The sequence below is a fragment of the Fistularia commersonii genome, chromosome 22 (assembly GCF_037954325.1).
Source record: "Fistularia commersonii isolate RoL2024-O1a breed Wild chromosome 22, RoL_Fcom_v1.0, whole genome shotgun sequence".
In the NCBI taxonomy this organism is placed as follows: Eukaryota; Metazoa; Chordata; class Actinopteri; order Syngnathiformes; family Fistulariidae; genus Fistularia; species Fistularia commersonii.
In genome coordinates, this window is record NC_141305.1 from 13765796 (window position 1) to 13776939 (window position 11144).

The 11144-nt window shown below is 37.9% G+C and overlaps 1 protein-coding gene across 1 annotated transcript in view; it reads right to left on the bottom strand.

The window, feature by feature from the left end:
* LOC147221765 (leukocyte surface antigen CD53-like) overlaps positions 1-7641 on the bottom strand; it is a 12451-nt gene extending 4810 nt beyond the window's left edge. The window contains exons 1-8 of the mRNA XM_086169184.1: positions 7611-7641; positions 4941-5106; positions 4207-4293; positions 3751-3939; positions 2205-2279; positions 2010-2114; positions 591-695; positions 429-512 (exon numbers count right to left, since the gene is read on the bottom strand). Coding sequence (XP_086025310.1) covers positions 429-512; positions 591-695; positions 2010-2114; positions 2205-2279; positions 3751-3939; positions 4207-4269 — 621 coding nt within the window. The 5' untranslated portion in view covers positions 4270-4293; positions 4941-5106; positions 7611-7641. The remainder of the gene's footprint in view (positions 1-428; positions 513-590; positions 696-2009; positions 2115-2204; positions 2280-3750; positions 3940-4206; positions 4294-4940; positions 5107-7610) is intronic.
* Positions 7642-11144: the final 3503 nt, after the last annotated feature.

The window sequence follows — 11144 nt, forward strand, 5'->3', positions numbered from 1 at the left end:
AACTTGAGAGAATTTGCAGGTCATTTAATGGTCACTTAATGTATCTGATTATTTAGTGACAACCTGTTCAATCAAGAAATTACTTTGAAATATTGAAGAAAAAAAACTAAATATCAAATCAACTGAACCAACAGAAATCAGCTGAAAATGAAATTTCTGTGTATTTACAATTTTGTCAGTTGTAGTATTCCTTCTCAAAAACGACTCCGTTATCATTGAAATAAAAAAAAAAAACGAGCAACAACATATACAGATTATTGATATACGCTAGTAACAGGACTAATTTGCAAGAATTTAAGATTCAACATGAAGAGTGAGCCACAAAGGGAGATACCTGTGTGAAATAACGCATTATAATGGACATATATAATTCTGTTGCATTTTTCTGAACGACCAGAACGTCACCTAGTTATTAATCATGTATTTACCTCAATAATACAGAGAACAATGACAGCGATTCCGGCGCTCAGAAAATTTTCCTCATACCAGTTCTTCAGGCCTTTCAGGCAGCCCTGCAGAGCAGAGGACAGGTTAACTTCGGGGTCACTGACCACCGATGGCAACCCCAGCAAAGCTCACTCTTGTTTTACCTCTTTGAAGTTACGGGTGTTGTTTGTTTTACTCATCTCGGGGTAGCAGGAGAGGGGCATTTGGTCTCCCCAGTCAGAGGCATTGTTAACTCCGCAGCACTTGAACTGAAAACCAGGGAAAACACCAACTCAGCAGGAGGAAGACAGTGGCATTTGATTGGTTTATCAGTTATCTACACACACATTAGCTGTGACAACCAAAACCCAGCTTATGTTCAGCAAGAGGTGGAGTTTAAACATGAACAATTACAATCACAGGGGAACTCATGGATTTACACTGGTTTCACACTTATTGACAATTTAAAGCATTCAAGCACTTTGAAGAAGAAAGAGAACCTGAATATTCAGTATCAATATCTCACACACAATAAAGTCATCAGCCCCTTTGGACTGATGACTTTTCTTTAGCTATTTTTACTGTAGCCAATTTATCAAAGATTTTCATAGAATATTATTTTTGGTAATTTTTTTTATGTATTTATTTTCGTTATCGTCAATCCAACCATCAAAAACTCTTTTCAGGGAGATGTTGTTCAGTGCAAAAGAGGGTCACTTCACTAACTTTCACTTATTTCTTATAAATGGAACAAATTTAACAAGAACGATGCGTATTTTAAAACATTTTAAACATGTCCTTTCTGTTCTTCAATCTTCAAATCTGCGGAGAACACCTGTCTCTTTTGGGGCCTATTTATTTTCCTGACCAGGCTGCAAGTGGCACACCGTGCCACACTGTTTTTCACCTTTTAGAGACGGGGACATGCTTTATCTGACGTGTAATCTGAGGTGAAGTGGGTTTTATATTTTCGTTGTTTGGAGCGCTCTGATCACTTTGGTTCCTGAGCAAAATAAATAAAAGCCTGCCTAAACTGTAAACTTATTGGCTTTTTCTGCTGTGTAAGAAATACTATACCATACTGTTGAGTGTTTTTAATTGTTGCTTACGCCATAGGCCTACAGGGAGCCTATGGTAAATTATTGAAATGTTTTTTTGTTTGGGTTTTGTCTCGTTTAAAATGCACAAAGACAGAGAGATGAAGGTTTTGGTCATCGTGCCGACAAGAGCCCATGGTAAAAGGGGATTCCTGCCTGTTTTTCTTGAACTTCTCTATTTTTACTGTAGTTCTTTTGAATCATCATTATTTCAAATGTTCTCAGGGTTAATTTTCTGCCACTTTAATGTTATTTTTATCCTAGTTTTAAGCATAAATTCTTACCCAACTTCTTTGTTAAATAAGTTGTTTCCCACAACTTTGAATATTGGCAAAGAAAACCTGTAACATGACAGAAAGCTGATGTTGATATATAAATGTATTATTATTCATATTATTATTATTATTATTATTAGTATTATTACTAATATGTTGTTGTTTTTGTTGTTGTTGTTACAGCCCATCAGTGATGTGTGTGTTCACTTACCATCCGCTGAACCAGGTCCCACTCATTGGACATGGTTGAGTTATTCGGATGTGTTTTGGCCTTTTGCAAACTCTGATTCAGATCGTTTTCCACACTGTGATGGATCTGGATACAAATGGCAGATTTAGTTTGTGTGTGTGTGTGTGTGTGTGTGTGTGTGTGTGTGTGTGTGTGTGTGTGGGTTGATGGACCTACGTCAGACTCGTAATGGAGCAGCAGGCAGGCAGTGGTCAGCTCCACCAGCATCAAGATGAAGAGCAGCAGGAAAAACTTCCAGCGCAAAATGTATGACACAATAGACAAATTGAAGTTAATAAGTTATGATTATCACTTTGAATAAGGATTAACAGACAGCCAATGTACTAATAGAGTTGATTTCATATACTCTTAAGTTTTAGTGCTACTCCCCTTCCTTATCCATTAAAATCATTTCTATGAAGAGTCACTCAATTCAAATTTAAAAATGAACACACTTTTGTGAAAGAATTACCTCCCAACAACAACTCGGTAACATTTTCAAATTGTTTATATTTAAACCCCTCAAAGACTATTTAATGGAAAAAGTCCCTCAATTTCACTTTTAGTTACTGTTCATTTTAGTTTAGTTGATTATTGACTGACAAGATAAACCTTTATTTGTCCCACAACAAGGAAGGAGAAGTATTCCAGCAGAAATGTGGATATATAGCAATCGTTACAAAATAACGGGGCGCGATGTCAACGGCAGGAGAATGTGAATGAATCTTATACAAATACAGTGAGAATAAATCCGCACTTGTCAAGTATGAATTTGAATGGCAACTTTTACAAGTATAAAGACATTTAAACAATAGATGAAAAAGTAAAAATCAATTCAGTGTGTGTGTGTGTGTGTGCACAAAAGCTGCGGAAGAAGGGGAACTCCAATGGCTCTATCTAAAAATTATATCCAGTTATTGCCATTAAGAGCTGTATAACTGCCCACTGTTACTGAACGGGGCTATAATTCTTTCCAAAAATTTTCTCATAGTAAATGATAGTATAGCCACAGCAGCAAAGGCATTCATTTCATTGTGTTTGGAAAAATGGTTTGAGAAGATCATCTGAATATAATATGGGAAAACTTCCAAAAAAAACAATGCAAAAGAAGAGAAAGGATGATGAAGGATGGACTCTTTCCAAAGCGAAGCCTTTTAAAGCATATGATTCACGTGAATGCATGGACCTAGATGGGTTGATATACAATGAACGAAATTGTGTTTAGAGCTGACGTACATAAAGTGTGCTCACAGTAGAGCCGGTCATGACTTGCACAACAGCGTTCACACTTTAGCTTTATTCCTTTCTCTAGACAATAGGCTGTTTTACTAGTTTCATGGTGCAACTATTCCAGTAAATTCAATACGAACCCTCGGAAGAAAGTACAACTTTAATTCATCAAATAATGTGTGATTCAAGAAACCCACAAAGTTAAAGAAAAAAATATAATTTAAGCGTGCATCAATATTATTCTGAACAAATCAAACATTAACCACATTGCTCAATTTAAGAACAATGAATGCCGTGAAGGAAATACTTGGATATAGATACTAACACTTATTGATCTCTATAGGGGAAATCTTTTGTCACAGCAGCGCAACAATAAATATAAATATAAATATAAATATAAATATAAATATAAATATAAATATAAGGCTGAATATGTATACTTCTATCTATCTTTGTGTGTGTGTGTGTGTGCGCATGTTTGGGTCGGTATTACCGTCAGCAGGAGGCAGCGGTTTTCTCTCAAGGCTCCCATGAAGCCCAGGAAGGATATGCAGGTCATGACAATCCCACTGATCAGCAAAACGTTGGCGATGCTGAAGGTTGCCAGAGTCGTCATCAAAGTCATCTTGTTGAAGTTCACCATCAAATAAATACCCAAGGCCACAACTGCTGCACCGCACACCTGACACCACACGACAGTGACATTTAAAAATTGAGATCAACTTGATCAGATTTGAAAATATTACTACACAAAATGTTTATTCATTTTCTATGAGCCCTTTTTTTCTGATAACTATTTCCTATTATCACAAGTTCCAAAGGCATTGTATTAAAACTATTACAAGATCTCATTGCAAATCAATTATTAAAAGTCAGTTTCTTATTAAAACTGATATCAAGGGCACTGTTCAGTATTGAGAATGTTGTTAGATTACTGAAAAATACGTACAAAGCAAAGAAAGTTGGCGACACACATGGTGTACTTTAAACACTTGAGGCAGCCTTGGGTCATGGTTGCAACGTTGTTGATATAGACCTGCAACACACACACACACACACACACACACACACACACACACGTCATCCTTTATATATGCGCTGTACTGAGGTATGAAACTAAAGAGTCCTTTGCTTGACTGTGTGTGTGTGGGTGGGAGTGTGTGTACGTGTGAGTGAGTGTGACATGTCATTGTCACACTATGGCAGTTAAGGGAAGTGATGTTGACTCATCTCATTTCCTGTGTTTCCTCTCACGACCTAAAGTACCTGCAGTTGAAATTCTTTTTATTTCTATTTAAATTGATGGATTTGATGACATTACTACAAACTGTCACCGAAAAGAACTTTAAAGTCTAATTTGCCCATCACAACAATGTATATGATATAATATGATGCAGGTTTAAAATTTCTAAAGTTGTAAGAAGTTGTAGCTGTAAGAATCGTTTATTGAAGGAGCACTTCAACATATCTATTTATTGATAAATATTCCGTGTTTCTAAACAGCAATCATTTTTACCGAGTGAGGAAGTCTATATTATTTCATAGCAAAGCCAGTCACATGACTATGAGTTAATTTTGTTCTAAATTTACAAGATTGATAACAATACAATATCCATATCTTTCAGTTAAAAATATTTCTTGCTCTTATTCAGACAAAAACGATAGAATAAATTTGAGTCTTACCTCTTATGATGAAAAACGGTGCTGTCTTCGGTTAACTGTGGTGCAGCAAAGACTTCCCCTTGTCTCCTCAGCGTGTGTCACTATACACTTGGCTTATAGGGGCTTTCAGCTCTCCGTCTCACTTCCTCCTACTTCGCATTGTGTGGAAAGTGCAGGGAAAAACAAACTAAAATGATATAGAGGGAACGAGAAGAGGTGTTTATTTTTGTTTCATGCACCCTTTGAGGTTAATATAAAGAATATCTGCGGATGTGAAGAATTAAAGCCAAGGAAGATTTCCCAGTGACTCTTGAGGGGCGAATCTTGTGCAACATTTATAAATCAAATTGACATTCACCAAAAAATTCACAAAAAAAGGTTTGTTGCTGAAAATTTTAAAATTTTGACATTTCAGTATTCAGCAGAAAATGTACTCAACTTAACCATTCTATTGGGCCATGATTATCAGTCATGATTGATTGGTCAAGTCAGGCATACCTTCTCTTCAAGTGTGTAGCACTGGTGCACTTCTTTTAAAAATATACAGTCTGGATCAGAGGCAAAACCTTAAAAGGTTGGGTATGTTCACTCACACACACACACACACACACACACACACACACACACACACACACACACACACACACACACACCTGTGTGCAAAATAGGTGTGAGCAATATAGTAAAAGTAAACATTTAACAAAGACGATATCTGTATGTGTATTTTTCTGCATATCTGTCCGCAACAAGGAGCTACCAGTTATGATGATTTCTTTTGTTTTTGGGTTCCATCCTAAATGGATCTCATTCATAACAGTAGTGCAGCACAAGTCGTGCATTTGGAAGGATGTTCGTCTGCAAGTCAGTCATTCTAGGTACTTTGACATAATCCACGATCCTTAAAAGTTCCTCCTGTCCTCCTTTTCTCTAAAACCATTCACAGAAACTTGAGATTAGTTTAGCTGGAAAGGGTTACGTGTGAGCAACAACCATAAGTGAATGTCTGCGAAATCATTGCTACCTCAAGATCTGCCAAACATTACAGGATATATTCAAGAACACTGTATTATGAAAACAGATGAAAGCATTACTGGGTGAGGCTTCTCTCACTTCCACATTCTATAAAATCTGATCTATTTCCACTTTAACATTACTTACCACCAAGCTCAAGTATCACCATTCTCATATAGTGTTACCCTCCATCACTTCATCACTTTAATTCTACGTCTTTGACGGATATCTTCTGCATAAGGGAGTTTCGTATGATCATAGGTGTGGGAGTAGGAGCCTACACGTTCAAGTAAACTGTAAATTGTTCCAATAAAAAAAAAAAAAACATACATACTGACTTGTCATACTATCTGGCTAAGGTAAGAATAGCACCGTCCTTCACGATGCATGGGAATAAACAATAAAAATTTTTAATCCTCATGGTCTTTATGCCAATTCAAGATTGGTAGAATCCCGTTTGTGTGCAGACTTAAGAATCTATTTGAAATTAACACGTTTGTCTGAAAATACAGTTTAATGAAATCTGCCCAATGTATATAAATGTTAATAGGCTGAAAAAAAATGTGTTGATATTCTGTAAATCTTCACATCTGGTGTATCAGACAAGACATTTTGCATTAATGATTTATTGTGAAAATATGCACATGGGCGAGTTTAAAAATATATAATAATCCTAGTAGGAGTCAATGACATGCTCCACTGATTTCAGCCACAGGAGGTCAGAATAATACAGTTTTAACGTGTTCAGTCGCTTCCACGAAACTAAAGACTGAAAAATATTGAACATACGCTCTGATGAGTTCACGTAAACAAATAGGTTCGCAAGAGGTAACCATATTTTGAGGGGAAAAATGGAAAACGTCAGTTACTTAGAGTGTAAAACATCCTTTTCTTTTTCATTAAGCATTTTATTTTGCCGTTAGTGGCAGTTGTAGTTGTTTTGATTTGGTAGTAGAATAAACAAATCTTATACTGAGGTGTAGAAACCATATGGCAATGGCTAACGCCGTAGTATTGTCTTTTTATTGTTTATTTAAATTCACTCAATCAAACAGTCCCCAAGAAATGTATGACATGAACATGAGTATTTAACTGTGTTGTGCTACTTAAAATCCTTAACTTTGTATTAGTAATATTCAGATATATAATATTGAGTTTCCAAATTATGCTTATGATTAGACAAAGTTTTTATACAATCCTTGTGATTCCTGTTTGTTTGATGTCGTTGTTTCACGATAAATAAAGTCTCTATCGATATCTATATCGTCCTGGCAGGCTCATGAGGGATTTAAAATGTAGATTTGTCATTTAGTTTTCACCATTTATTTTCTCATTAATTGTTAATTCATTTATTTAGTAATAGTAATGGATATACTGCTGACTCAGAGGTCTCACCATAACAAACAAACCATAAATGATTTCCTGAATTTCATCTTTGGACATAGAAAACTATAGGTGAAGAAAAGCAAGATATCAAATGAAGTTCAGGGATCAAAACAAGTTGATTCGGAGGAAGAAAGAGAGGCGGCAGAAATATTAATCTACTCAGAAGGAGTGACTGTGGTGAGCTGCTTCAGTTATCCAGAAAATACTGCTCAGACAACAACCGAACAAACATTGACATATTCCTGGAACCAAGTGACATGTTAAAAGGCAACAGATGTCAAGGAATAATCTCACCAATTTCACAGAAGTGTCTATAATTGGGAAGTTGACCGTTGTGAAGGTGTCAAGACGAAACTCTTCTCAGAAGTCTGATATGCGGATGTTATTGGCGGCGTGGCAGAGAAGTGAAAGTGAAAGAGTTGGGTGAACCTTCATTAGCTTCAATAAATGACCATCTCCACTTGAGATAATTGTTATTTTGGAGATGCATGGATACAAAATTGTAATGGAAAGAAGAGGCTGTAATATTTTGTTAAGTATCCCTTTTACACCGGCAGTATTTCAATGGAAGTTAGTCCTCAGCCTTGAGGGCAAATATAGGCCGATTTAGTCCAAAATGGCTCGATGTTTCCTGCAGTTAGTTCAGATTATGGTCAATTCATGTTTATTCCCCAAAGAAAACACACCAGATTTTCTTTGTATTTGTAACATGGGGTGGCTAATGAAAAACAGAGGTAAAACAATGCAAGTATTTATTTTTTCTGAGGCAAATATCTTTGAAACCAGGATGGGAAGAGCTCTGGTCTATCAGAAAGTTATTGGTTCTGCTCAGACTCACACGCTGACCCTTGGGCAAACACATTGGCTGCCTCTCCCAGGGTCACCATCTTGTTTCCGTTGATCAAACTCTGGCTGCTGCCTCCAAGGTCAAAGATGACCAGAAGACACCCGGTTCAACCCAGACCCTCTGCTTTGTTAAACAAACTGGTGGTCCATGAAAGGATGCAGAGCAGGCCCACCCAGCAGGGGTACCTTTTTCACATTATGGTGCAGTCCAATATGTAATATGTTAAGCCAAGGGTGGGCAATTCATTTTTACAAGGAGCCATATGAACCTTTTGCAAATGTAGCCTTTTGCCAAAACCAAACATGTGAATCAAAAATAATAACCAGATCATACCGGATCGGTCAAGGCCCGAGTCAACAAAGACAGCCATCAGTGCTGATAACCTGCGGGGTACCAGTGGAAATTGGGCTACTGTGGGTCAAAGAAGGAGAGGAGGAAGGCGTGTTCGGAAGCAGAGAGAGAAGAGGAAAGGCAAGAGTCTGGGACTGAGAGTAGGGACTTTGAATATTGGGACTATGACAGGAAATGGCAGAGAGTTGGTCTCTGGAGACCAGGTGGAAAGGTAGTAAGGCTAGAAGATTAGGAGCAGGCTTGAAATTGTACTATCACGGTACTGACAAGAAGAAAAATGGGGTGGGAATTATCTTGAAGACAGAGTTTGTTAGGAACGTTCTGGAGGAGAAAAGAATGTCAGATAGACTTATGAGTCTGAAACTGGAAATTGAATGTGTGATGCTCATTGTTGTTCATGGCTATGCTTCGCAAGTGGGATGTGAGTTAGAGGAGAAGAAGTTCTGGAATGAGTTAGGTGAAGTAATGCAAAATATCATCAAAGATGAGAGAGTTGTCATTGGTGCAGACTTTGATGGACATGTTAATGCAGGCAATAGAGGGGATGAAGAAGTGATGGACAGATTTGGTATACAGGATAGGAACGCAGAGGGAAAGATGGTGGTAAACTTTGCAAAAAGGATTGACATGGCTGCAGTGAATACGTTTTTCCAGAAAAAAGCAGGAACATAGGGTAACTAATAATAGTGGAGGTAGGTGCATGCAGGTAGACTACATTTTGTATACACGAGGTAACCTGACAGAGATCAGTGACTGCAAAGTTTGTTGTAGGTGAGAGCGTAGCCACGCAGCATAGGATGGTGGTTTGTAGGATGACTCTGGTGACAAGGAAGATCAAGAGGACAAAGGCAGCTCAGAGGACAAAGGGGTGGAAGCTGAAAAGGGATTGTTGTATGGTTTTCAGGGAGGAGTTGAGAAAGGCTCTGGGCGGTAACAGAGAGCTGCCAGATGATTTGACAACTACAGCTAATGTGACCTGAGGGAGACAGGAAGGGGAGTACTTGGTGTGTTCTCTGGAAGGAAAGAAGATCAGGAGACTTGGTGATGGAATGAGAAAGTGCAGGAGTATATACAGAAAAAAAGGTTAGCAAAGAAGAAATGGGACACTGAGGGGACTGAATAGAACTGACAGCAGTACAGGGAAATACAGCATAAGGTTGAGGTAGCAAAGGTAAAATAAAGGGCGTACGATGACTTGTATGCTTGGTTGGACAGTAACAGGTTGGCGAAACAGAGAGAGATGGAAAGGATGTACAACAGGTCCGGGTGATTGAAAATAGAGAGGGAAATGTATTGACTGATGCTAGAAGAGTGATGGGAAGATGGAAAGAGTACTTTGAGGAGCTGAAGAATGTGGAAAATGAAAGAGAGGCAAGGGTAGAAGAGGTGACTATTGTAGACCACAAAGTAGCACAAATTAGTAAAAGGGAAGTGAGGAACGTATTGAAGGGGATGAAGAGTGGAAAGGCAGTTGGTCCTGATGATATACCTGAGGAGGTAGGGAAGTGTCCTGGGGAGGCAGCGGTAGAGTTTCTGGCTAGATTATTCAACAGGATCTTAGAGAGCAGAGCTTTCATGTGAGCCAGCATATCATTTTTAGTTTATCACTGCTTACTAAGACACTTTATAGTTTCACTGAAACACTTTATAGTTTATAGTTTATTTTTATTTCTAATTCTGCCTTTCTTTTATTATTTATTACTGTTATATTTTCTGTAACTCTGGCACTGCAATTTCCTTCGGGATTAATAAAGTTGTTCTTATTCTTATTCTTATTCTTATTCTTATTTTTATATAGATTTTATTATATATATTTTCATATAGCATATATTTTTTTCCTTGGGCTGTTAGTATTGCATTGTAGAAACATGTTCATCAGATTCATAAACACAATAGACTGGACTTTATGTCTGGTCTGTGAAATTGCAAAGTTCCTGATTGAAAAAGAGGGTTACATCTATATTCGTGTGTACGGTTGATTACCAGCAGCATTTGAAATATTTGTGGTGTTTCAGCATAATGTGACTACAATCCAACTATCTTTTCTTGAGATGCTTTAGCTTCATTCCTGGGCCATCATCATCATCCTCTTTTTGGTCATCATTCACATCTGGGTCTGTGAGTTATGCAAGAGGTTCTTACTCATCGTGGTGACAAATCTTTTCAGTTTCCGCAAGTATGAGCTCTTCAGACCATTGCTGAGACCCGCGGAGTCTAATGCTTTGCATACTGTCACACTCTTGCAGATGAACAATTGCAGGAACAAATCTGTCACTGGGAGCCTTGCTTCCCTTGTATATGCCCCTGCTGACGTGGAATCCCAAATTCTTTTGCAGCTTGTAGTGACTGTTGTAATAAAAAAAAAACAAAAACAGAGGGCAGTCTTGCTGCTGTGTTGATGGTGAGTTGATGATCATGTGCATCCTGAGAAAAGCGATATGATGGAGGTGAACACAGGCAACCCATTGGTGCTTGGCTCTCAGGCAGCCCTCTCACCAATGGATTTTATCTTTTAATATCAAGGATTAGTACTGATAGGTTATACACGTCCTCCGTTACACTCAGACAATCTTATGATGTCCTGTGCATACCAGGGGCAGCTTCTGTCCTCGCTCAAACCACATGAATGC